This window comes from Salvelinus alpinus, chromosome 5 (genome assembly GCF_045679555.1).
Source record: "Salvelinus alpinus chromosome 5, SLU_Salpinus.1, whole genome shotgun sequence".
Lineage (NCBI taxonomy): Eukaryota > Metazoa > Chordata > Actinopteri > Salmoniformes > Salmonidae > Salvelinus > Salvelinus alpinus.
Window position 1 is genome coordinate 18,654,680 of NC_092090.1, and position 23,238 is coordinate 18,677,917.

The window sequence follows — 23,238 nt, forward strand, 5'->3', positions numbered from 1 at the left end:
GAGGCCTTTATGAGTGAACCCCTCGTCTGGCCTTTAGGAGGCCTTTATGAGTGAACCCCTCGTCTGGCTTTTAGGAGGCCTTTATGAGTGAACCCCTCGTCTGGCCTTTAGGAGGCCTTTATGAGTGAACCCCTCGTCTGGCCTTTAGGAGGCCTTTATGAGTGAACCCCTCGTCTGGCCTTTAGGCCTTTATGAGTGAACCCCTCGTCTGGCCTTTAGGAGGCCTTTATGAGTGAACCCCTCGTCTGGCCTTTAGGAGGCCTTTATGAGTGAACCCCTCGTCTGGCCTTTAGGCCTTTATGAGTGAACCCCTCGTCTGGCCTTTAGGAGGCCTTTATGAGTGAACCCCTCGTCTGGCCTTTAGGAGGCCTTTATGAGTGAACCCCTCGTCTGGCCTTTAGGAGGCCTTTATGAGTGAACCCCTCGTCTGGCCTTTAGGAGGCCTTTATGAGTGAACCCCTCGTCTGGCCTTTAGGAGGCCTTTATGAGTGAACCCCTCGTCTGGCCTTTAGGAGGCCTTTATGAGTGAACCCCTCGTCTGGCCTTTAGGCCTTTATGAGTGAACCCCTCGTCTGGCCTTTAGGAGGCCTTTATGAGTGAACCCCTCGTCTGGCCTTTAGGAGGCCTTTATGAGTGAACCCCTCGTCTGGCCTTTAGGCCTTTATGAGTGAACCCCTCGTCTGGCCTTTAGGAGGCCTTTATGAGTGAACCCCTCGTCTGGCCTTTAGGAGGCCTTTATGAGTGAACCCCTCGTCTGGCCTTTAGGAGGCCTTTATGAGTGAACCCCTCGTCTGGCCTTTAGGAGGCCTTTATGAGTGAACCCCTCGTCTGGCCTTTAGGAGGCCTTTATGAGTGAACCCCTCGTCTGGCCTTTAGGAGGCCTTTATGAGTGAACCCCTCGTCTGGCTTTTAGGAGGCCTTTATGAGTGAACCCCTCGTCTGGCCTTTAGGAGGCCTTTATGAGTGAACCCCTCGTCTGGCCTTTAGGATGCCTTTATGAGTGAACCCCTCGTCTGGCCTTTAGGAGGCCTTTATGAGTGAACCCCTCGTCTGGCCTTTAGGAGGCCTTTATGAGTGAACCCCTCGTCTGGCCTTTAGGAGGCCTTTATGAGTGAACCCCTCGTCTGGCCTTTAGGCCTTTATGAGTGAACCCCTCGTCTGGCCTTTAGGAGGCCTTTATGAGTGAACCCCTCGTCTGGCCTTTAGGAGGCCTTTATGAGTGAACCCCTCGTCTGGCCTTTAGGAGGCCTTTATGAGTGAACCCCTCGTCTGGCCTTTAGGCCTTTATGAGTGAACCCCTCGTCTGGCCTTTAGGAGGCCTTTATGAGTGAACCCCTCGTCTGGCCTTTAGGAGGCCTTTATGAGTGAACCCCTCGTCTGGCCTTTAGGAGACCTTTATGAGTGAACCCCTCGTCTGGCCTTTAGGAGGCCTTTATGAGTGAACCCCTCGTCTGGCCTTTAGGAGGCCTTTATGAGTGAACCCCTCGTCTGGCCTTTAGGAGGCCTTTATGAGTGAACCCCTCGTCTGGCCTTTAGGAGGCCTTTATGAGTGAACCCCTCGTCTGGCCTTTAGGAGGCCTTTATGAGTGAATTCTATCCTGGTCTGCAGGAGGGGTCAGCCAATTAATTATAGGCTACTCCTGACCTGAGCAAACATTCCAGCACAGCAGGTGACAACCTTGGCTTCATACCTGTTCAGACTATACACAGTCCATCACTGCAGGTGACAACCTTGGCTTCATACCTGTTCAGACTATACACAGTCCAGCACTGCAGGTGACAACCTTGGCTTCATACCTGTTCAGACTATACACAGTCCAGCACTGCAGGTGACAACCTTGGCTTTATACCTGTTCAGACTATACACAGTCCAGCACAGTAGGTGACAACCTTGGCTTTATACCTGTTCAGACTATACACAGTCCAGCACAGTAGGTGACAACCTTGGCTTTATACCTGTTCAGACTATACACAGTCCATCACTGCAGGTGACAACCTTGGCTTTATACCTGTTCAGACTATACACAGTCCATCACTGCAGGTGACAACCTTGGTTTTATACCTGTTCAGACTATACACAGTCCATCACTGCAGGTGACAACCTTGGCTTTATACCTGTTCAGACTATACACAGTCCATCACTGCAGGTGACAACCTTGGCTTTATACCTGTTCAGACTATACACAGTCCAGCACTGCAGGTGACAACCTTGGCTTTATACCTGTTCAGACTATACACAGTCCAGCACTGCAGGTGACAACCTTGGCTTTATACCTGTTCAGACTATACACAGTCCATCACTGCAGGTGACAACCTTGGCTTTATACCTGTTCAGACTATACACAGTCCAGCACTGCAGGTGACAACCTTGGCTTTATACCTGTTCAGACTATACACAGTCCATCACTGCAGGTGACAACCTTGGCTTCATACCTGTTCAGACTATACACCGTCCATCACTGCAGGTGACAACATTGGCTTTATACCTGTTCAGACTATACACAGTCCAGCACTGCAGGTGACAACCTTGGTTTTATACCTGTTCAGACTATACACAGTCCATCACAGCAGGTGACAACCTTGGCTTTATACCTGTTCAGACTATACACAGTCCAGCACTGCAGGTGACAACCTTGGCTTTATACCTGTTCAGACTATACACAGTCCAGCACTGCAGGTGACAACCTTGGCTTTATACCTGTTCAGACTATACACAGTCCAGCACTGCAGGTGACAACCTTGGCTTTATACCTGTTCAGACTATACACAGTCCATCACAGCAGGTGACAACCTTGGCTTTATACCTGTTCAGACTATACACAGTCCAGCACAGTAGGTGGCGGTGTGTACCTTTTCAGTTTGTTTACAAACCGCCAATACACATATGAGTAGAAGAAGAAATTGACTACTTTTAAATGGAGATAGCCCTCAATGGCACTTCCCATGCAGTCACATAAGTGATAATGGCAAAGATAGGGGGTGGGGTCTCTTTCGAAAGCTGTGGAATGAACTGCTAGGGGGTGGGGCCTGTTGATTGAATTTGACCGCTTGGCTGATACTACCAGAACGTAATTCGATTGTAAACAATAGGGCAATAAAAGTGATTATTGAGCATCTCCTGTCCCTGGGACATTAAACCATTTGGCCTCGATCACATCGATTGTATCACACACACACACAGGTTCGTAAATGGACTGACATTTTACAAACAAAATGTGCTGACTGGCCGAACACGGAAATGACCAGTCAGCATTTTCATATTCCATGGAGCAGGATGTCGTGAGTAACTGTTCCATTGAGTCCCTGGTGATGGAACCCTATCACAGATCTCCATTGGCTATGAACTCAACACAATTCTCCCTGAACACAATGGAGACAGACGAGAGCTGGAGCTGCAAGCAGCCCGGAGGACGACACAATACATTGGGTTACTGTTATTTGGCAACAAGTGATAAGCAAAATGATTTTCCTAACAGCAAGAAGTGTAAGCGTTCTCAGTGTTGCCAGACGTGGTTGATCAACTGCTGTTTTCCTAACAGCGAAAGTCTGCAAACTTTCAGTGTTGCCAAAGTGTGGCAGAGGCGTTTGTGTAATGTTACAGTTTAGATAAGTGTCCACACAACCCAAGCAATCCTAATATTCTGATAAATGAGTCCCATTGTGTCAATCGTGAGCAGAAAAATGTTTTCATATTACAGAAATCTTCTGCGTGAACAATTATTTTAAATAATTTCAGTATTTAATAAACTTTCAGTAGCTTGAGCAGACAATCAAATCCTTGTTAAAGTTTGTATGCGCTTTTCATAAGCACAAAACAAGTCATAAAAACCTTAAATCCATGGTATATTGATACAGCAGGGCCAATGAGGGTAGACAATAAGCACGATAATGTCAGTACAAGTACAAGATACAGGAATGTGAGAGAAAAGGCTGTCTAAGGGACAAGAAGACAAGAGAAGGGGAAAGATGAGATGAGATAGAAGAGAGAGAAAGAGATGCTATGGATGCTATGGACAAGGCGGAGAGGAAAGAAAGAGGAGACAGGAGAAAAGGGATGAGAGGAGGGAGGAGAAGAGTGAGGAGAAGAGGAGGGAGGAGAGGAGGGAGGAGAGGAGGCAGGAGGGGAGGGAGGAGAGAAGGCAGGAGGGGAGGGAGGAGAAGAGTGAGGAGAAGAGTGAGGAGAAGAGGAAGGAAAGGGGTAAGGAGAGGAGGGAGGAGAGGATTGAGGAGAGGAGGAAAAGAGGGAAGGAGGGACGAGAGGAGGGGAGGGAGGAGAGGAGTAAGGAGAGGAGGGAGGAGAGGAGTAAGGAGAGGAGTGAGGAGAGGAGAGAGGAGAGGAGGGAGGAGAGCAGCACCAGGGTGATAGATGATGATGATGATGCTCTCTTATCCTGAAGAGAGAGTGGGTGTCCCAAATGGAACCCTAGTACCTTTGCAGTGCACTAGGTCGGACCAGGGCCCATAGGGCTCTGAATAGGGAGTCATTTGGGACACACACAGATAGTCCTTATCACAGCCTGGGGAGATAGAGAAGACAGGAGCAGAAATTAGATGGGAAGAGAAAAGGACAGGGGATGAGAGGGATGAAGAGATGGGAAGAGAAGATCATGAGGAATCCTCAGAGCCTGCAGAGAGATAGCTTTTATCACTGTCAGGGATACAGAGAAGACAGATGGAAACAAAGAGAGGAGACGAGGTGATGGAAGAAGGTGAAGAGGTGATGGAATAGAGAGAGCGGGAAGGCGTAAAAAGAGGGGAGGAGAGAGACAAGGAGAGAGGAGAGAAGAGAGAGGGGAGAAGAGAGAGAGGGAAGAGAGAGGGGAGAAGAGAGGGGAGGAGAGAGACAAGGAGAGATGAGAGAAGAGAGAGGGGAGAAGAGAGAGGGGAGAAGAGAGAGGACAGAAGAGAGAGGACAGAAGAGAGAGGACAGAAGAGAGAGGACAGAAGAGAGAGGACAGAAGAGAGAGGGGAAGTGAGAGAGAGGGAAGAGAGAGAGGAGAAGAGAGAGGGGAGGTGAGTGAGAGGGAAGAGAGAGAGGAGAAGAGAGAGGGGAGGTGAGTGAGAGGGAAGAGAGAGGGGAGAAGAGAGAGGGGAGAAGAGAGAGGAGAGAAGAGAGAGGAGAGAAGAGAGAGGAGAGAAGAGAGAGGGGAAGTGAGAGAGAGGGAAGAGAGAGAGGGAAGAGAGAGAGAGGGAAGAGAGAGAGGGAAGAGAGAGAGAGGGAAGAGAGAGAGGGAAGAGAGGGGAGGTGAGAGAGAGGGAAGAGAGAGAGGAGAGAAGAGAGAGAGGAGAGAAGAGAGAGGAGAGAGAGGGGAAGTGAGAGAGAGGGAAGAGAGAGGGGAGAAGAGAGAGGGAAGAGAGAGAGGAGAACATGAGAAAATAGATATCAGGATTAAGAGCTGCAATATCGTTCCATGAACAAGGCCCTTAAATAGAGAGACGATAACTCAAGGATATCCATACACACACACACACACACTACAGTTCCAGTTGTTCAAAGCTGGCTTAGAGCCAGTGGTAGCGTGAGAGATAGTAGTGGACACCACTTCACACCCGTTGCTGACCGGTGTATAAACTCGAGCACACAGCCATGCAATCACCATAGACAAACATTGGCAGTATAATGGCCTGTACTGATGAGGGAATGGTGTGTGTGTGTGTGTGTGTTACCTGTACCACTGCTGATGGTCTGCTGCCTGCACTTCTTGAAGTGAAAGCGTTTGATGGCGACTGGTTGGCCACGGTAACAGGCTCTATAGATGATAGTTCCACTGCCCCCCTGACCCAGGATATCACTCTCCTCCTCACTACACTCCAACTGAGCCTTCTCTAGGAACAACCTACACACACACACACACACAGTATTATGTTATGCACGTCACACACACAAACATTATAAACACACTCCAGCTGGTTCTTCTCTAGGAACAACCTACACACACACACACACAGTATTATGTTATGCACGTCACACACACAAACATTATAAACACACTCCAGCTGGTTCTTCTCTAGGAACAACCTACACACACACACACAGTATTATGTTATGCACGTCACACACACAAACATTATAAACACACTCCAGCTGGTTCTTCTCTAGGAACAACCTACACACACACACACACAGTATTATGTTATGCACGTCACACACACAAACATTATAAACACACTCCAGCTGGTTCTTCTCTAGGAACAACCTACACACACACACACAGTATTATGTTATGCACGTCACACACACAAACATTATAAACACACTCCAGCTGGTTCTTCTACAGAAACAACCAATATAACACAAACACCATACAGTACATGATACTATGTATACCTCATAGAGTACATGATACTATGTATACCTCATAGAGTACATGATACTATGTATACCTCATAGAGTACATGATACTATGTACACCTCATAGAGTACATGATACTATGTATACCTCATAGAGTACATGATACTATGTATACCTCAGAGTACATGATACTATGTATACCTCATAGAGTACATGATACTATGTATACCTCATAGAGTACATGATACTATGTATACCTCATAGAGTACATGATACTATGTATACCCCATAGAGTACATGATACTATGTATACCTCATAGAGTACATGATACTATGTACACCTCAGAGTACATGATAGTATGTATACCTCAGAGTACATGATACTATGTATACCTCATATAGTACATGATACTATGTACACCTCAGAGTACATGATACTATGTATACCTCAGAGTACATGATACTATGTATACCTCAGAGTACATGATACTATGTATACCTCAGAGTACATGATACTATGTACACCTCATAGAGTACATGATACTATGTACACCTCATAGAGTACATGATACTATGTACACTGTCGTAGCTGAATCAGAATTAGTTAGGTAACATAGATAAATAAGATGTTTTATTTACTTTCATAATATGCTTATGTGAGATACTTGTCATTAGAATGTCACTTTTTGTCTTTTACATGTCTGGTAATATGCAGAATATCAGAATGGAACATTGTCTTCATATGTGAACAGGTTTGAACATTGTCTTCATATGTGAATGTATCTGTTAAACCATGTGAAGGGCTCCACAATGTCTGTACTCCAGTCACTCCCTCCTTTTCTCATTGGGGGGAGGAGTATGGCAGTGTCTGGAACCATTGTATTACCCCTCTGATGTTGCACTAATCTTGAGATAGTATATGACCTAGAAGTCACTCCCCTCAGTGAGCTTGTCCAGGAGGGGAGAGAAGAGGGGGTGTATTTGAGATGGGAGTATCTAAAGTGGACAATTGATATATGCCATTGGATGAGGTAATGTTTTGGTACTATTAAGTACCAAGAACGAGAAGTAGAACCTCGTCTAGGAGACCAAACTGAACAATAATTTATAGCTAATGCTATCTGGCTATGGGATACTCCTCTCTCAAGTAAAAGGCCCTTTGTGAAGCTCCTAAGATCTGTGGTTCGTCATGTAAGTTAAGAGGGGTGTATCTTGGCTATAAAAGAACTTGGCATTCTCTTATAGGGACTCTCAGAATTCATTTATAGACACTGAATTGATCTGAGAGTCAAAGGGCTATGGTGAAGCTCATTTGATTAAAGATGAAGTTTAAATATAACTCTGACTTGTGTGTGGTTTGTAAACTATCCTCATTTAATAATACAGGAAATTACCACGACAACACCTCATAGAGTACATGATACTATGTATACCTCATACAGAACATGATACTATGTATACCTCAGAGTATATGATACTATGTATACCTCATAGAGTACATGATACTATGTATACCTCATAGAGTACATTATACTATGTATACCTCATACAGAACATGATACTATGTATACCTCATACAGAACATGATACTATGTATACCTCATAGAGAACATGATACTATGTATACCTCAGAGGACATGATACTATGTATACCTCATAGAGTACATGATACCTCATAGAGTACATGATACTATGTATACCCCATACAGTACACACAAAGCCTCACTATCCATCACTAATGTAATTTTCATCTTTCAGCATTTATTTTTATTTAACCTTTATTTAACTACAGTAGGCATGTCAGTTAAGAACAAATTGTTATCAACAATGACGGCCTACCAAAAGGCCTCCTGCGGTGAAGGGGGCTGGGATTACAAATAAAAATATAGCACAAAACACACGACACCACAACAAAACATAAAGAGAGACCTATAAGACAACAAAATTGCACGGCAGCAACACATGACAACACAGCATGGTAGCAACACAACATGACAACAACATGGTAGCAACACAACATGGCAGCAACATGGTAGTAGTACAACATGGTAGCAGCACAAAACATAGTACAAACATTTTAGGGCACAGACAACAGCACAAAGGGCATGAAGGTAGAGACTACAATGCATCATGCGAAGCAGCCACAATTGTCAGTAAGAGTGTCCATGATTGTATCTTTGAATGAAGAGATGGAGATAAAACTGTCCAGTTTGAGTGTTTTTTGCAGCTCGTTCCAGTCGCTAGCTGCAGCGAACTGAAAAGACGAGCGACCCAGGGATATGTGTGCTTTGGGGCCCTCTAACAGAATGTGACTGGCAGAACGGGTGTTGTATGTGGAGGATGAGGGCTGCAGTAGGTATCTCAGACAGGGGGGAGTGAGGCCTAAGAGGGTTTTATAAATAAGCATCAACCAGTGGGTCTTGCGACGGATATACAGAGATGACCAGTGTACAGTTGAGTTAGAGTGCAGTGATGTGTCCTATAAGGAGCGTTGGTGGCAAATCTCATGGCCGAATGGTAAAGAACATCTAGCCGCTTGAGCTGACCCTTACCTACCGATCTATAAAGTATGTCTCCGTAATCTAGCATGGGTAGGATGGTCATCTGAATCAGGGTTAGTTTGGCAGCTGGGGTGAAAGATGAGCGATTACGACAGAGGAAACCAAGTCTAGATTTAACCTTATCCTGCAGCTTTGATATGTGCTGAGAGAAGGACAGTGTACCGTCTAGCCATGCTCCCAAGTACTTGTATGAGGTGACTACCTCAAGTTCTAAACCCTTAGAGGTATTGATCACACCGTTGGGGAGAGGGGCATTCTTCTTACCAAACCACATGTCCTTTGTTTTGAAGGGGTTCAGAACAAGGTTAAGGGCAGAGAAAGCTTGTTGGACACTAAGAAAGCTTTGTTGTAGAGCGTTTAACACAAAATCCAGGGAGGGGCCAGCTGAGTATAAGACTGTATCATCTGCATATAAATGGATGAGAGAGCTTCCTACTGCCTGAACTATATTGTTGATGTAAATTGAGAAGAGCGTGGGGTACTCCCTTGTGTTCTGCCAGTCACATTCTGTTAAAGGTCCCCAAAGCACACACATCCCTGGGTCGCTCCTCTTTAAATAAAGGTTAAATAAAAAAAGAAACTCCCTTGGTGTCAGGCAGTGGCTGAGACAGCAGATGTTCTGACTTTATGCACTGCACTCTTTGAGAAAGGTACAGTGGGGCGAACAAGTATTTGATAACCTGCAAAATCGACAGTGTTTCCTACTTACAAAGCATGTAGAGGTCTGTAATTTTTATCATAGGTACACTTCAACTGTGAGAGACGGAATCTAAAACAACATTCCTAAGTCCTTATTAGCATCCTTGTCACATTCCTGACCTGATTTCCTTTATTTTGTCTTTGTTTAGTATGGTCAGGGCGTGAGTTGGGGTGGGCATTCTATGTTATGTGTTTCTATGTTTAGGTTCATTGTTAATTAGCCTGATATGGTTCTCAATCAGGGGCAGGTGTTTTACGTTTCCTCTGATTGAGAACCATATTAAGGTAGGCTGTTCACACCGTTTGTTGGTGGGTGATTGTTCCTGTGTCAGTGTTTGTACCACACAGGGCTGTTTCGTTTAGTTTGTTAGTCTGTTCCTGTTCATTGCGTTCTTCGTTGTCTGTAAGTTCACATGTTCAGGTCTTGTAACGTCGTTTTGTAGTTTATTAAGTGTTTTTCGTCTTCGTTATTATTATAAAAATAAATATGGAAACATACCAAGCTGCATTTTGGTCCGATCCTTGCTCCTCCTCAGACGAGGAGGAGAACGAACGTTACAATCCTCTTCATATCATGAACACAAATCTGTGTCTCAAATGGCACCCCCTTCCCTATTTAATGCACTAATTTGGACAGGAAGCCAGTCAAAAGTAGTGCACTACATAGGGAAGAGAGTGCCATTTGGGACACAAGCCCAAGTCTTTCATGTGAGATTTTAATGTAGAGCTCTATGTCAACAAACCGGCACAACCGCTTAAATGAGCATAGAACAAAAAGCCTTGGTCAGCTGCCAATCTTAACTGCTCAGAGTTGACCATCTATCCTGGAGCTGACTTCCTGCTAGGGCCCATATGTGAATGTAAGGCTGGGGAAACATTATTCAGGGTCAATTTAATCTCAAACATGCTTTAAATTGCATTTCAGCAGAGTCACACAGCAGTGTTTGAGCTCGTTCCTGTGTGTGTATGTTCTGTGTGTCCATGTTTGCATGCACGTTCCTGTGTGTGTGTGTGTGTGTCTACATAGCTGTGGTGTTAGCTGATGTCAACTCGTGGCACCAGTGTTTGAGGAAGTGATTATTTAGTCAATATCTCTCTTGTCTTACAGCAGCACTAAAAATGTGTTGCCTGATATCAGAAATATTTGGGAGTGATTGTTGCCCAATGAACAGTAAATACGACAGCGGCCTGTAGTATTTCACAGAGATATACTTGTGTAATCAACCCTCAAGCACTGTGTGTGTGTGTGTGTGTGTGTGTGTGTGTGTGTGTGTGTGTGTGTGTGTGTGTGTGTGTGTGTGTGTGTGTGTGTGTGTGTGTGTGTGTGTGTGTGTGTGTGTGTGTGTGGTTAACCTTAAGGGTAAACAATACATCAACGGATGCGGTCACTGTTGAGAAATCAACTGAAACTCATTACGCAGCCAAACCCTTGAAGGGCTGTGTGTGTGTGTGTGTGTGTGTGTGTGTGTGTGTGTGTGTGTGTGTGTGTGTGTGTGTGTGTGTGTGTGTGTGTGTGTGTGTGTGTGTGTGTGTGTGTGTGTGTGTGCGTGTGAGCGTGTGAGCGTGTGAGCGTGAGCGTGCGCAGGATTGCTGTACCTCTGTATGCGAGTGTGTGTGTACAGAGTATCTATGCCTGCAGTGTGTTCCATACTGTACATGTCACGGTCCTGTCAGTGAGGAGCCTAAGGAGACTCCTAGACTCCTATCAACACAGCAGGAAACCACAAGGTCCTGTACTACACATTACTACAGGAGGACACCAGAACCACAAGGCCCTGTACTACACATTACTACAGGAGGACACAGGAGGACCCATAGTGCTCTACCTCTGACCAGGCATTAAGTGAGTGAAACAAATGAACGATCAACCAAACAAATGTTTTCTCCCAGTGCAAGGGCAATCTTTTGTTGTCCCTATTGACTAAATAGAGCCATCTATTCCGGTTATAACCAAAAGCTCAGCCTGAGTGTGGGTGACAGGTGAAGGGTCAAACGTGACAGATGATGGGCCAAAGGTTAGGGATAAGAGGTTTGTGGTTCCGAGGGTGTGTGTGTGTGTGCGAGCGCACGTTTGATAGCATGTTGGAGAGAATCGGTTCTAGCAAAGCTCAGCACAAAATGACTGACCTACAAATCATCAGGCATCCTAACTTCAACTTGAGAATACATTTAAACTAGTCTCCCATTGACGTCAATGCATGACTAAGAACAAATGTGACTTAAGTGAAAGACATGATTCACCCCTATGTGAAGAGGATTAGCCCATCTGCCGTGCCGTGCCTTCCCCAGGCTCATCGTCTTGTGAAGTTACACTGAGTCTGGCTGAGTCTGCGATTGGATTTGATAATGATGGAAACTCCCTCCAGCCAATAGTAACACCAATCCTTATATGTCCATGACGGGGAGAGCAAGTGCACACTTCAGGAGAAGGGATGAGAATTGGGATACAGCATCTATACTGGGGGGGACAGCCGCGCAGCGCTAATAGGTCAACAGGTCAGGGGTTAGAGGTCAAGGGTCAGGGTGAAAGGTGAGAGGTTACCGTGAGGGGAAGTCGGTCATGAAAAGCTCTGGGACCAGCTCCTGAAGGGGGACAGGCTGGTCGGGGTGCTGGGGACACACTATGTACTCCTGGCCCATGGCAGCGATCACACAGTCCTCCATGTTGAAGAAGTGCCCTCCTCGTCCTCCCCCTTTTTCTCTGCCTAGCGGTGGGATAATCAGACCAAAAGATAAAGTTGACTTCAGAGTGCAAACTCGGTTTCACAGCAGTCCCATTACAAAAACAATATTATAGGTTGATTTCAAATCAAATCACATTTTATTGGTCACATACACATGGTTAGCAGATGTTATTGCGAGTGTAGCGAAATGCTTGTGCTTCTAGTTCCGACAGTGCAGCAATATCTAACATGTAATCTAACAATTCCACAACAACTACCTAATACACACAAATCTAAGTAAAGGAATGGAATAAGAATATTTACATTTAAATATATGGATGAGCAATAACAGAGCTGCATAGGCAAGATGCAATAGAAGGTATCAAATACAGTATATACATATGAGATGAGCAATGTAAGATATGTAAACATTATTAAAGTGGCATTATTAAAGTGACTAGTGATCCATTTATTAAAGTGGCCAATGATTTCAAGTCTGTATGTAGGCAGCAGCCTCTCTGTGTTAGTGATGGCTGTTAAACAGTCTAATGGCCTTGAGATAGAAGCTGTTTTCCAGTCTCTCTGTCCCAGCTTTGATGCCCCTGTACTGACCTCGCCTTCTGGATGGTAGCAGGGTGAACAGGCAGTGACAGGTGGTTATTGTCCTTGATGATCTTTTTGGCCTTCCTGTGATATCGGGTGCTGTAGGTGTCCTGTAGGGCAGTGAGTTTGCCCCCAGTGTTGTGCAGACTGCACCTCCCTCTGGAGAGCCTTGCGGTTGTGGGCGGTGCAGTTGCCATGTGCCTTCTTCAGTTTCAGTTTGTCCGTGATGTGTACGTCGAGGAACTTAAAACTTTCCACCTTCTCCACTGCTGTCCCGTCGATGTGGATAGGGGGTTGCTCCCTCTGCTGTTTCCTGAAGACAACGATCATCTCATTTGTTTCGTTGACGTAGAGTGAGAGGTTGTTTTCCTGACACCACACTCCGAGTGCCCTCACCTCGTCCCTGTAGGCTGTCTCGTCGTTGTTGGTAATCAAGCCTACTACTGTTGTGTCTTCTGCAAACTTGATGATTGAGTTGGAGGCGTGCATGGCCACACAGTCATGGGTGAACAGGGAATAGAGGAGGGGGCTGAGCACACACACTTGTGGGGCCCCAGTGTTGAGGATCAGCGAAGTGGAGATGTTTCCTACCTTCAACACCCGGGGGCGGCCCGTCGGGAAGTCCAGGACCCAATTGCACAGGGCGGGGTTGAGACCCAGGGCCTCAAGCTTAATAATGAGCTTAGAAGGTACTATGGTGTTAAATGCTGAGCTATTGTCAATGAACAGCATTCTTACATAGGTATTCCTTTTGTCCAGATGGGATAGGGCAGTGTGATGGCGATTGCATCGTCTGTGGACCTATTGAAGTGGGTCTAGGGTGACCGGTAAGGTGGAGGTGATATGATCCTTGACTAGTCTCTCAAAGCACTTCATGATGACAGAAGTGAGTGCTACGGGGCGATAGTCATTTAGTTCAGTTACCTTTGCTTTCTTGGGTACAGGAACAATGGTGGCCATCTTGAAGCATGTGGGTACAGCAGACTGGGACAGGGAGAGATTGAATATGTCCGTAAACACACCAGCCAGCTGGTCTGCGCATGTTCTGAGAACGCGGCTAGGGATGATGTCTGGGCCAGCAGCCTTGCGAGGGTTAACACGTTTAAATGTCTTACTCACATCGGTCAAGGAGAAGGAGAGCCCACAGTCCTTGGTAGTGGGTCACGTCGGTGGCACTGTATTATCCTCAAAGCGGGCAAAGAAGGTGTTTAGTTTGTCTGGAAGCAAGACATCGGTGTCCCTAGCGTGGCTGGTTTTCCTTTTGTAGTCCGTGATTGTCTGTAGACCCTGCCAGATACATCTCGTGACTGAGCCATTGAATTGCGACTCCACTTTGTCTTTATACTGACATTTCACTTGATTGATTGCCTTGCGGAGGGTATAACTACACTTTTTGTATTTGGCCATATTCCCAGTCACCTTTCCATGGTTAAATGCGGTGGTTCGCGCTTTCAGTTTTGCGCGAATTCCGCTATCTATCCAAAGTTTCTGGTTAGGGTAGGTATTAATAGTCACAGTATGCCACTATACTTCCTTATAAACTAACTCACCGAATCAGCGTATACGTCGATATTATTCTCTGAGGCTACCCAGAATATATCCCAGTCCGCGTGATCAAAACAATCTTGAAGCGTGGATTCCGATTGGTCAGACCAGCGTGGAATAGTCCTTAGCACGGGTACATCCTGTTTGAGTTTCTACCTATAGGACGGGAGGAGCAAAATGGAGTCGTGGTCAAATTTGTCGAAAGGAGGGCGGGGGAGGGCCTGTATGCATTGCGGAAGTTAGAGTAGCAGTGATCCAGTGTTTTTCTAGCGCGAGTGCTACAGTTAATATGCTGGTAGAATTTATGTAGCCTTGTTCTCAAATTTGCTTTGTTAAAATCCCCTGCTACAATAAATGCAGCCTCAGGATATATGGTTTCCAGTTTGCATAGAGTCCAGTGAAGTTCCTTGAGGGCCGTCGTGGTACCGGCTTGAGGGGGGATAAACACGGCTGTGACCGTAACCGGCGAGAATTCTCTTGGGAGATAATACGGTCGGCATTTGATTGTAAGGAATTCTAGGTCAGATAAACAAAAGGACTTGAGTTCCTGGATGTTGTTACGATTACACCATGACTCGTTAATCATGAAACATACACCCTTGCCCTTCTTCCCGGAGAGATGTTTATTCCTGTCGACGCACAAAGATTCCAGGTGGCTGTACCGACTCCGACAGCATATCCCAAGAGAGCCATGTTTCCGTGAAACAGAGTATGTTACAATCTCTGATGTCTCTCTGGAAAGCAACTCTTGCCCTAATTTTGTATACCTAGTTATCTAGAGACTGGACATTAGCGAGTAATATACTTGGAAGCGGTGGGTGGTGTGCTCTGAAGTCTGACCTGAAGACCGCTCCGTCTACCTCTTCTCTGGTGGCGTTGGGTTGGCCTCTGGAATCAGTTCAAATGCCCTGGGTGGTTCGGACAAAGGATCCGCTTTGGGAAAGTCGTATTCCTAGTAAGTTGACGTCGCTCTGATATCCAAAAGTTCTTCTCGGCTGTATGTAATAACACTTAAGATTTTCCGGGCTAACAATGTAAGAAATATTACATAAAAAACAAAATACTGCAAAGTTTCCTAAGGACTAGAAGCGAGGCAGCCCTCTGACGGCGCCATCTTGAAGACATTTATAAAACATTATAGGTGCTCATGCATGCTTATAACAAGTAATAATACATTATAAGGGTATGCTTTCACTGAAGCAAATCAATGTTTTAGTGCTTAATGTCCGCATTGATTGGGTTTAATTTAAACTTTTGCAATAGCCCCTAGACATTCCATCAGAAGTTGACTGTATATTGGCCCACCCTACCTTCTCCTCCTCTTCTCCCAGCTGCAGTCCCTCTGGTTGGGGGTTCCCCCAGACCCCCAGGTCCCTGGTTCTGTCTGCTCATGGAGGAACACTGGGGGCAGGGGGCGTACTGCTCAATCAATCGGGTCCCATCACTCTCACTGGCCGTCAAGGCTAAAGGAGGGCAGATGACACAGAGAGATACAGAAAGTCACACGTGGTCTGGTGGAGTCTGGCCGTCAGGTCTAAAGTAATACAGTAGGGGGAGGTGCAGCGTGAGGTAATACAGTAGGGGGAGGTGCAGCGTGAGGTAATACAGTAGGGGGAGGTGCAGCGTGAGGTAATACAGTAGGGGGAGGTGCAGCGTGAGGTAATACAGTACGGGGAGGAGCAGCGTGAGGTAATACAGTAGGGGGAGGTGCAGCGTGAGGTAATACAGTAGGGGGGGGTGCAGCGTGAGGTAATACAGTAGAGGGGAGGTGCAGCGTGAGGTAATACAGTAGGGGGAGGTGCAGCGTGAGGTAATACAGTAGGGGGAGGTGCAGCGTGAGGTAATACAGTAGGGGGAGGTGCAGCGTGAGGTAATACAGTAGAGGGGAGGTGCAGCGTGAGGTAATACAGTAGAGGGGAGGTGCAGCGTGAGGTAATACAGTAGGGGGAGGTGCAGCGTGAGGTAATACAGTAGAGGGGAGGTGCAGCGTGAGGTAATACAGTAGGGAGAGGTGCAGCGTGAGGTAATACAGTAGAGGGGAGGTGCAGCGTGAGGTAATACAGTAGGGAGAGGTGCAGCGTGAGGTAATACAGTAGGGGGAGGTGCAGCGTGAGGTAATACAGTAGAGGGGAGGTGCAGCGTGAGGTAATACAGTAGGGAGAGGTGCAGCGTGAGGTAATACAGTAGAGGGGAGGTGCAGCGTGAGGTAATACAGTAGGGGGAGGTGCAGCGTGAGGTAATACAGTAGGGGGAGGGCAGCGTGAGGTAATACAGTAGAGGGGAGGTGCAGCGTGAGGTAATACAGTAGGGGGAGGTGCAGCGTGAGGTAATACAGTAGGGAGAGGTGCAGCGTGAGGTAATACAGTAGAGGGGAGGTGCAGCGTGAGGTAATACAGTAGGGGGAGGTGCAGCGTGAGGTAATACAGTAGGGGGAGGTGCAGCGTGAGGTAATACAGTAGGGAGAGGTGCAGCGTGAGGTAATACAGTAGAGGGGAGGTGCAGCGTGAGGTAATACAGTAGGGAGAGGTGCAGCGTGAGGTAATACAGTAGAGGGAGGTGCAGCGTGAGGTAATACAGTAGGGAGAGGTGCAGCGTGAGGTAATACAGTAGAGGGGAGGTGCAGCGTGAGGTAATACAGTAGGGAGAGGTGCAGCGTGAGGTAATACAGTAGAGGGGAGGTGCAGCGTGAGGTAATACAGTAGGGGGAGGTGCAGCGTGAGGTAATACAGTAGGGGGAGGTGCAGCGTGAGGTAATACAGTAGGGGGAGGTGCAGCGTGAGGTAATACAGTAGGGGGAGGTGCAGCGTGAGGTAATACAGTACGGGGAGGAGCAGCGTGAGGTAATACAGTAGGGGGAGGTGCAGCGTGAGGTAATACAGTAGGAGGAGGTGCAGCGTGAGGTAATACAGTAGAGGGGAGGTGCAGCGTGAGGTAATACAGTAGGGAGAGGTGCAGCGTGAGGTAATACAGTAGGGGGAGGTGCAGCGTGAGGTAATACAGTAGAGGGGAGGTGCAGCGTGAGGTAATACAGTAGGGAGAGGTGCAGCGTGAGGTAATACAGTAGAGGGGAGGTGCAGCGTGAGGTAATACAGTAGGGGGAGGTGCAGCGTGAGGTAATACAGTAGGGGGAGGGCAGCGTGAGGTAATACAGTAGAGGGGAGGTGCAGCGTGAGGTAATACAGTAGGGGGAGGTGCAGCGTGAGGTAATACAGTAGGGAGAGGTGCAGCGTGAGGTAATACAGTAGAGGGGAGGTGCAGCGTGAGGTAATACAGTAGGGGGAGGTGCAGCGTGAGGTAATACAGTAGGGGGAGGTGCAGCGTGAGGTAATACAGTAGGGGGAGGTGCAGCGTGAGGTAATACAGTAGGGAGAGGTGCAGCGTGAGGTAATACAGTAGAGGGGAGGTGCAGCGTGAGGTAATACAGTAGGGAGAGGTGCAGCGTGAGGTAATACAGTAGAGGGAGGTGCAGCGTGAGGTAATACAGTAGGGAGAGGTGCAGCGTGAGGTAATACAGTAGAGGGGAGGTGCAGCGTGAGGTAATACAGTAGGGAGAGGTGCAGCGTGAGGTAATACAGTAGAGGGGAGGTGCAGCGTGAGGTAATACAGTAGGGGGAGGTGCAGCGTGAGGTAATACAGTAGGGGGAGGTGCAGCGTGAGGTAATACAGTAGGGGGAGGTGCAGCGTGAGGTAATACAGTAGGGGGAGGTGCAGCGTGAGGTAATACAGTACGGGGAGGAGCAGCGTGAGGTAATACAGTAGGGGGAGGTGCAGCGTGAGGTAATACAGTAGGGGGAGGTGCAGCGTGAGGTAATACAGTAGAGGGGAGGTGCAGCGTGAGGTAATACAGTAGGGGGAGGTGCAGCGTGAGGTAATACAGTAGGGGGAGGTGCAGCGTGAGGTAATACAGTAGGGGGAGGTGCAGCGTGAGGTAATACAGTAGAGGGGAGGTGCAGTGTGAGGTAATACAGTAGGGGGAGGTGCAGCGTGAGGTAATACAGTAGGGAGAGGTGCAGCGTGAGGTAATACAGTAGGGGGAGGTGCAGCGTGAGGTAATACAGTAGGGGGAGGTGCAGCGTGAGGTAATACAGTAGGGGGAGGTGCAGCGTGAGGTAATACAGTAGGGGGAGGTGCAGCGTGAGGTAATACAGTAGGGGGAGGTGCAGCGTGAGGTAATACAGTAGGGGGAGGTGCAGCGTGAGGTAATACAGTAGGGGGAGGTGCAGCGTGAGGTAATACAGTAGGGGGAGGGCTTCTCAAATGGAATATTTTATGTGTTCTCCACTCTCGTCCTCACAAGAACGTACTCAAGAGAACGTCCTTGGAGAACGCACTTGGAGCATGAGTGTGGAGCACGGTAGTAAGCATATTGAGAAACACCCTGAGTTTTTACACTACACCAAATACCCTAGTTTCATACTCCTAATTGTCCGTACACCTCTGAAGATTCGTCACACCGCTGCCACTCAGAAGATCTATAGCCTTTTATCTGTCAACACTCAAAAGCAGCTTTATCTCCCGACTGTTTGATAACGGGAACACGAGGTGTGAACACCCGTCAGTGGGGATCAAAGTGTAATGATGTACGCTGAGAGGCGGGAAGCAAGTTCAGGGAGTGAATACATTTAATTAATAAATGAACAAAACAAGAAACACAAACAGCGCACCGACATGAAACAGCAACAATGACGACTGGGGAAGGAACCAAAGGGAGTGACATATAAAGGGCAGGTAATCAAGGAGGTGATGGAGTCCAGGTGAGTGTCATTACGCGTGTACACTGGTGACAGGTGTGCGCCCTAACGAGCAGCCTGGTGACCTAGAGGCCGGAGAGGGAGCATACGTGACACAAAGATCCTGACTGAGTCTAGCATACAACATGAAGTTAAAGTCATTGAAGAGGTGTTGCTTTTTGTGTATGTACTGTGTATGTACTGTGTATGTACCGTGTATGTACCGTGTATTTACTGTGTATGTACTGTGTATGTACTGTGTATGTACTGTGTATGTACTGTGTATGTACTGTGTATGTACTGTGTATGTACTGTTGGTGTATGTATTGGTGCAATCAAACTTCCCCTTTAGGGAAAATAATTGATGATCTTATTTTATAAAAAGAAAGAGAATATAAAAGGAGTGCACTGTGCGCACAGAGACAGGCGCACAGAGACAGGCGCACAGAGACAGGCGCACAGGGACAGGCGCACAGAGACAGGCGCACAGAGACAGGCGCACAGGGACAGGCGCACAGGGACAGGCGCACAGAGACAGGCGCACAGAGACAGGCGCACAGGGACAGGCGCACAGGGACAGGCGCACAGGGACAGGCGCACAGGGACAGGCGCACAGGGACAGGCGCACAGAGACGGCGCACAGGGACAGGCGCACAGGGACAGGCACACAGAGACAGGCGCACAGAGACAGGCGCACAGAGACAGGCGCACAGAGACTGGAGCACAGAGACAGGAACACAGAGACAGGCGCACAGAGACAGGCGCACAGAGACAGGCGCACAGAGACTGGAGCACAGAGACAGGAGCACAGAGACAGGCGCAGAGGGACAGGCACACAGGGACAGGCGCACAGAGACAGGCGCACAGAGACAGGCGCACAGAGACTGGAGCACAGAGACAGGAACACAGAGACAGGCGCAGAGGGACATAGACTGAATCCTAATTAACTTGAGACATAACTCCATCTTGAGAAATAACTTTCCGTGTGTGAATATCATTTACATGAATCTGACACGTATGAATCACCAGTTGGGCCCTGTGCCCGTGGAAATGAATGCATGAGTCTGAATGACTCATGCATGCGAGTGTAAACAAATCCCCAATCAACATTAATTACTCAGTCATCCAGCACCTACACTACAGAAACACAAATAATATATCATGAAATATCCCATTTAGCAGACATTTTTATCCAAAGCGAATTACAGTCATGAACACATTTTCATATGAGTGGCCCCAGCTGAGCAGGGATCCAAAACATAAATATGAATGCAAACACACAGATCACAACACACCCACCATGCTGACCAGTCTGCTAAGTGCTGTGATTTGACAGGTAATCTATAAGCAGCATCAGGAGTTTAATGTGGACTAATGACTGAATCATCAACACTCCACTGTGTTAAAGCTGCATTTAAAAGACACAATCTGCTATTTTAATTAACATGACGATTGAGCAGCAGGAAATATGACAGACTTTGGCTGTCATGCTGAGTTAGGGGAAGCAGACAGACAGACAGACAGACCTGTCTCTATTCCTTTGAAACTTTTTTTGTATAACGTTTACTTTTTTTATTTTTATTTTTTATTATCCATTTCACTTGCTTTGGCAATGTAAACATATGTTCCCCATGCCAATAAAGCCCTTTGAATTGAAAGAGAGAGAAACCTTACCAGGGAACCACTGTTCGATGAGGGAATTGACATGGTCCGTAATGAAGGCCATGGCTGAAAAATCCCTGGTCTCTGATTGGCAAATGATCTTGATGCCCCCGCTTTTCTTCCTCTTCCAGTTGACATCAGTCGATTCCACACTGCCAAGGTAGGTCGGTAGAGAGGGAAGAAGAGAGGGAAAGAGGGAAGGAGGGAGAGAGGGAAGAAGAGAGGGAAAGAGGGAAGGAGGGAGAGAGGGATGTAGGAAGGGAAGTAGGTAGTGAGAGAGGGAGGGAGAGAGGGAGATAGGGAAGAAGAGGGAAGGAGGTAGTGAGAGAGGGAAGGAGGTAGTGAGAGAGGGAGGGAGGGAAGTGGGGAGGGATAGAGGGAGGGAGAGAGGGAGGGAAGTAGGTAGTGAGAGAGGGAGAGAGAGAGGGAGGGAGGAAAGGAGGTAGTGAGAGAGGGAAGGAGGTAGTGAGAGAGGGAGGGAGGTAGTGAGAGAGGGAAGGAGGTAGTGAGAGAGGGAGGGAGGGAAGTGGGTAGTGATAGAGGGAGGGAGAGAGGGAGGGAGGGAAGGAGGTAGTGAGAGAGGGAAGGAGGTAGTGAGAGAGGGAGGGAGGGAAGGAGGTAGTGAGAGAGGGAGGGAGGTAGTGAGAGAGGGAAGGAGGTAGTGAGAGAGGGAGGGAGGGAAGTGGGTAGTGATAGAGGGAGGGAGAGAGGGAGGGAGGGAAGTAGGTAGTGAGAGAGAGAGGGAGGGAGAGAGGGAGGGAGGGAAGGAGGTAGTGAGAGGGAAGGAGGGAGGGAAGTAGGTAGTGAGAGAGGGAGGGAGGGAAGGAGGTAGTGAGAGAGGGAGAGAGAGAGGGAAGGAGGGAGGGAAACACAGGGGCAGATAAACACAGGGGCAACAATTTTAGTAGAGCATTGTGCAAAGTACAACAAATACTGTAAACATCATGTTGCAGTGTGATTTCATTTGAAACTTTTCTTCTTCAACAATGTGCATTATAAAAGGAGACAATTATTTAACTACAGTTTAGTGAACTGAGCAATACATAAATAGTTACCTCTTTATAGCGCACATGAAGAATTGTTTTTAATTAAATCACGCTGCCAGATTATAATTTGGTTTATGGTTATTTTTGCACTTTACACAATGCTTATACGGCACGAAAACGTCGCCCCCAGTCTGCTATTCAATTTAACAGAGGGCTTGAGGTTTGCAGATGACCTCAAGTTGATCTTCAAATAAAATCCTGTGCAACTGTAACAGACTTACTGTAGGGCTGGTTTCTCAGACCCAGAGATGCCTACTTCTGTACAAGAAAATCACTTGGAGATTCTCCATTATGCTTTTTAGTCGATGACTAGTAGTTGGCTTAAAGGGGAAGTTCAGGACTTTACTACTTGATGACTAAAGTATTCTATGGGCCAGCTACCAACCTGCCAGCTAAAGTTAGCTGAAATTTGTGGTGTGGTTTAAACCAGACCATTGATTACATCCTGGCTTCAAAACTACTTTCAGGGTGAAGATATTTCTGACATAAAGTTGTAAACTACTGAACTTCCCCTTTAATCCATGCCCAGGAAACAGGTCCTTAGTGACCTCAAAATGCGACAACGTAAACAATTAAGTTGATAACATGTTAACACAAAAAAATGCAACAACGTAGAAGACAGGAGTTGAGAGTCCTCACACTCTCTTTATGTTCCCAGATGTGTTCTCTAAAGGTGCTTGGTTCCCTAAAGGTTATTTGTTCTCCAAAGGTGCTTGGTTCTATAAAGGTTCTTTGAAAGTGCCCCTCTCTGAAGAACCTGAGGGCGCTGCTGAAGGTACTAAGAGCCTTAGAACCTACTGACACCACTCAGATGTACAGGTGCACTTTTTCAGAGATATCATTAGGTACAGGTGATCGTAATAATATTTTATCATAGCATGTTTCATTAAAGTATCTCAATATGCACACTGTTTTAGGAAATATACCGGTAATAATGTGTAAGTCATTTCATGTAGCACTTTAATCTCTTTCTCTAATAATTACACAATGAAGCACATAATAAGAGTACATGTGCATTTTTTAAGACACATTAAGTGCCTGGCTTGGCTAATTAGCCCTGTATGCAATGCTGAGCCAGCTCTGGGTTTGATTAATTAAGCCTGCTCGTTTAGCGTTTAGCCAGGTCTGGGGTGGAGACACACAGCTGTGGTTTGGCATGCTTCCTGACGGATGAGAAACCTACACCTTGTTGTACAGAGCACGTGTTTGTGAAAAGGTGCTATACAGTCAGGAATACAGTATTTATTTACCTAACAGTGGGCCAAATCCTAACTCGTTCCCAGACACTTTCGCCCAAATGAGCGAAGACTAACGCCTCAAACTTACCCTTCATTAGCCAATACAGAAAGACCGGGAGAAACTTCCGGCGCATAGGTATTGGCTTAAATCGGCTTAATTTATCAACCAATCATCTCCCACAACACCTTCCCCCTAAC

The 23,238-nt window shown here is 46.9% G+C and overlaps 1 protein-coding gene across 5 annotated transcripts in view; it reads right to left on the bottom strand.

The window, feature by feature from the left end:
* Window positions 1-23,238, bottom strand: part of lrrk1 (leucine-rich repeat kinase 1) — a 146,219-nt gene that overhangs the window by 45,939 nt on the left and 77,042 nt on the right. For 4 of the 5 annotated variants that reach the window (XM_071400831.1, XM_071400830.1, XM_071400833.1 and 1 more), the window contains 4 exons: window positions 20,769-20,908; window positions 15,675-15,827; window positions 12,096-12,258; window positions 5,668-5,837 (listed from right to left, as the gene is read on the bottom strand). In XM_071400831.1, coding sequence (XP_071256932.1) covers window positions 5,668-5,837; window positions 12,096-12,258; window positions 15,675-15,827; window positions 20,769-20,908 — 626 coding nt within the window. The remainder of the gene's footprint in view (window positions 1-5,667; window positions 5,838-12,095; window positions 12,259-15,674; window positions 15,828-20,768; window positions 20,909-23,238) is intronic. The other variant, XM_071400829.1, reaches the window with a different exon arrangement.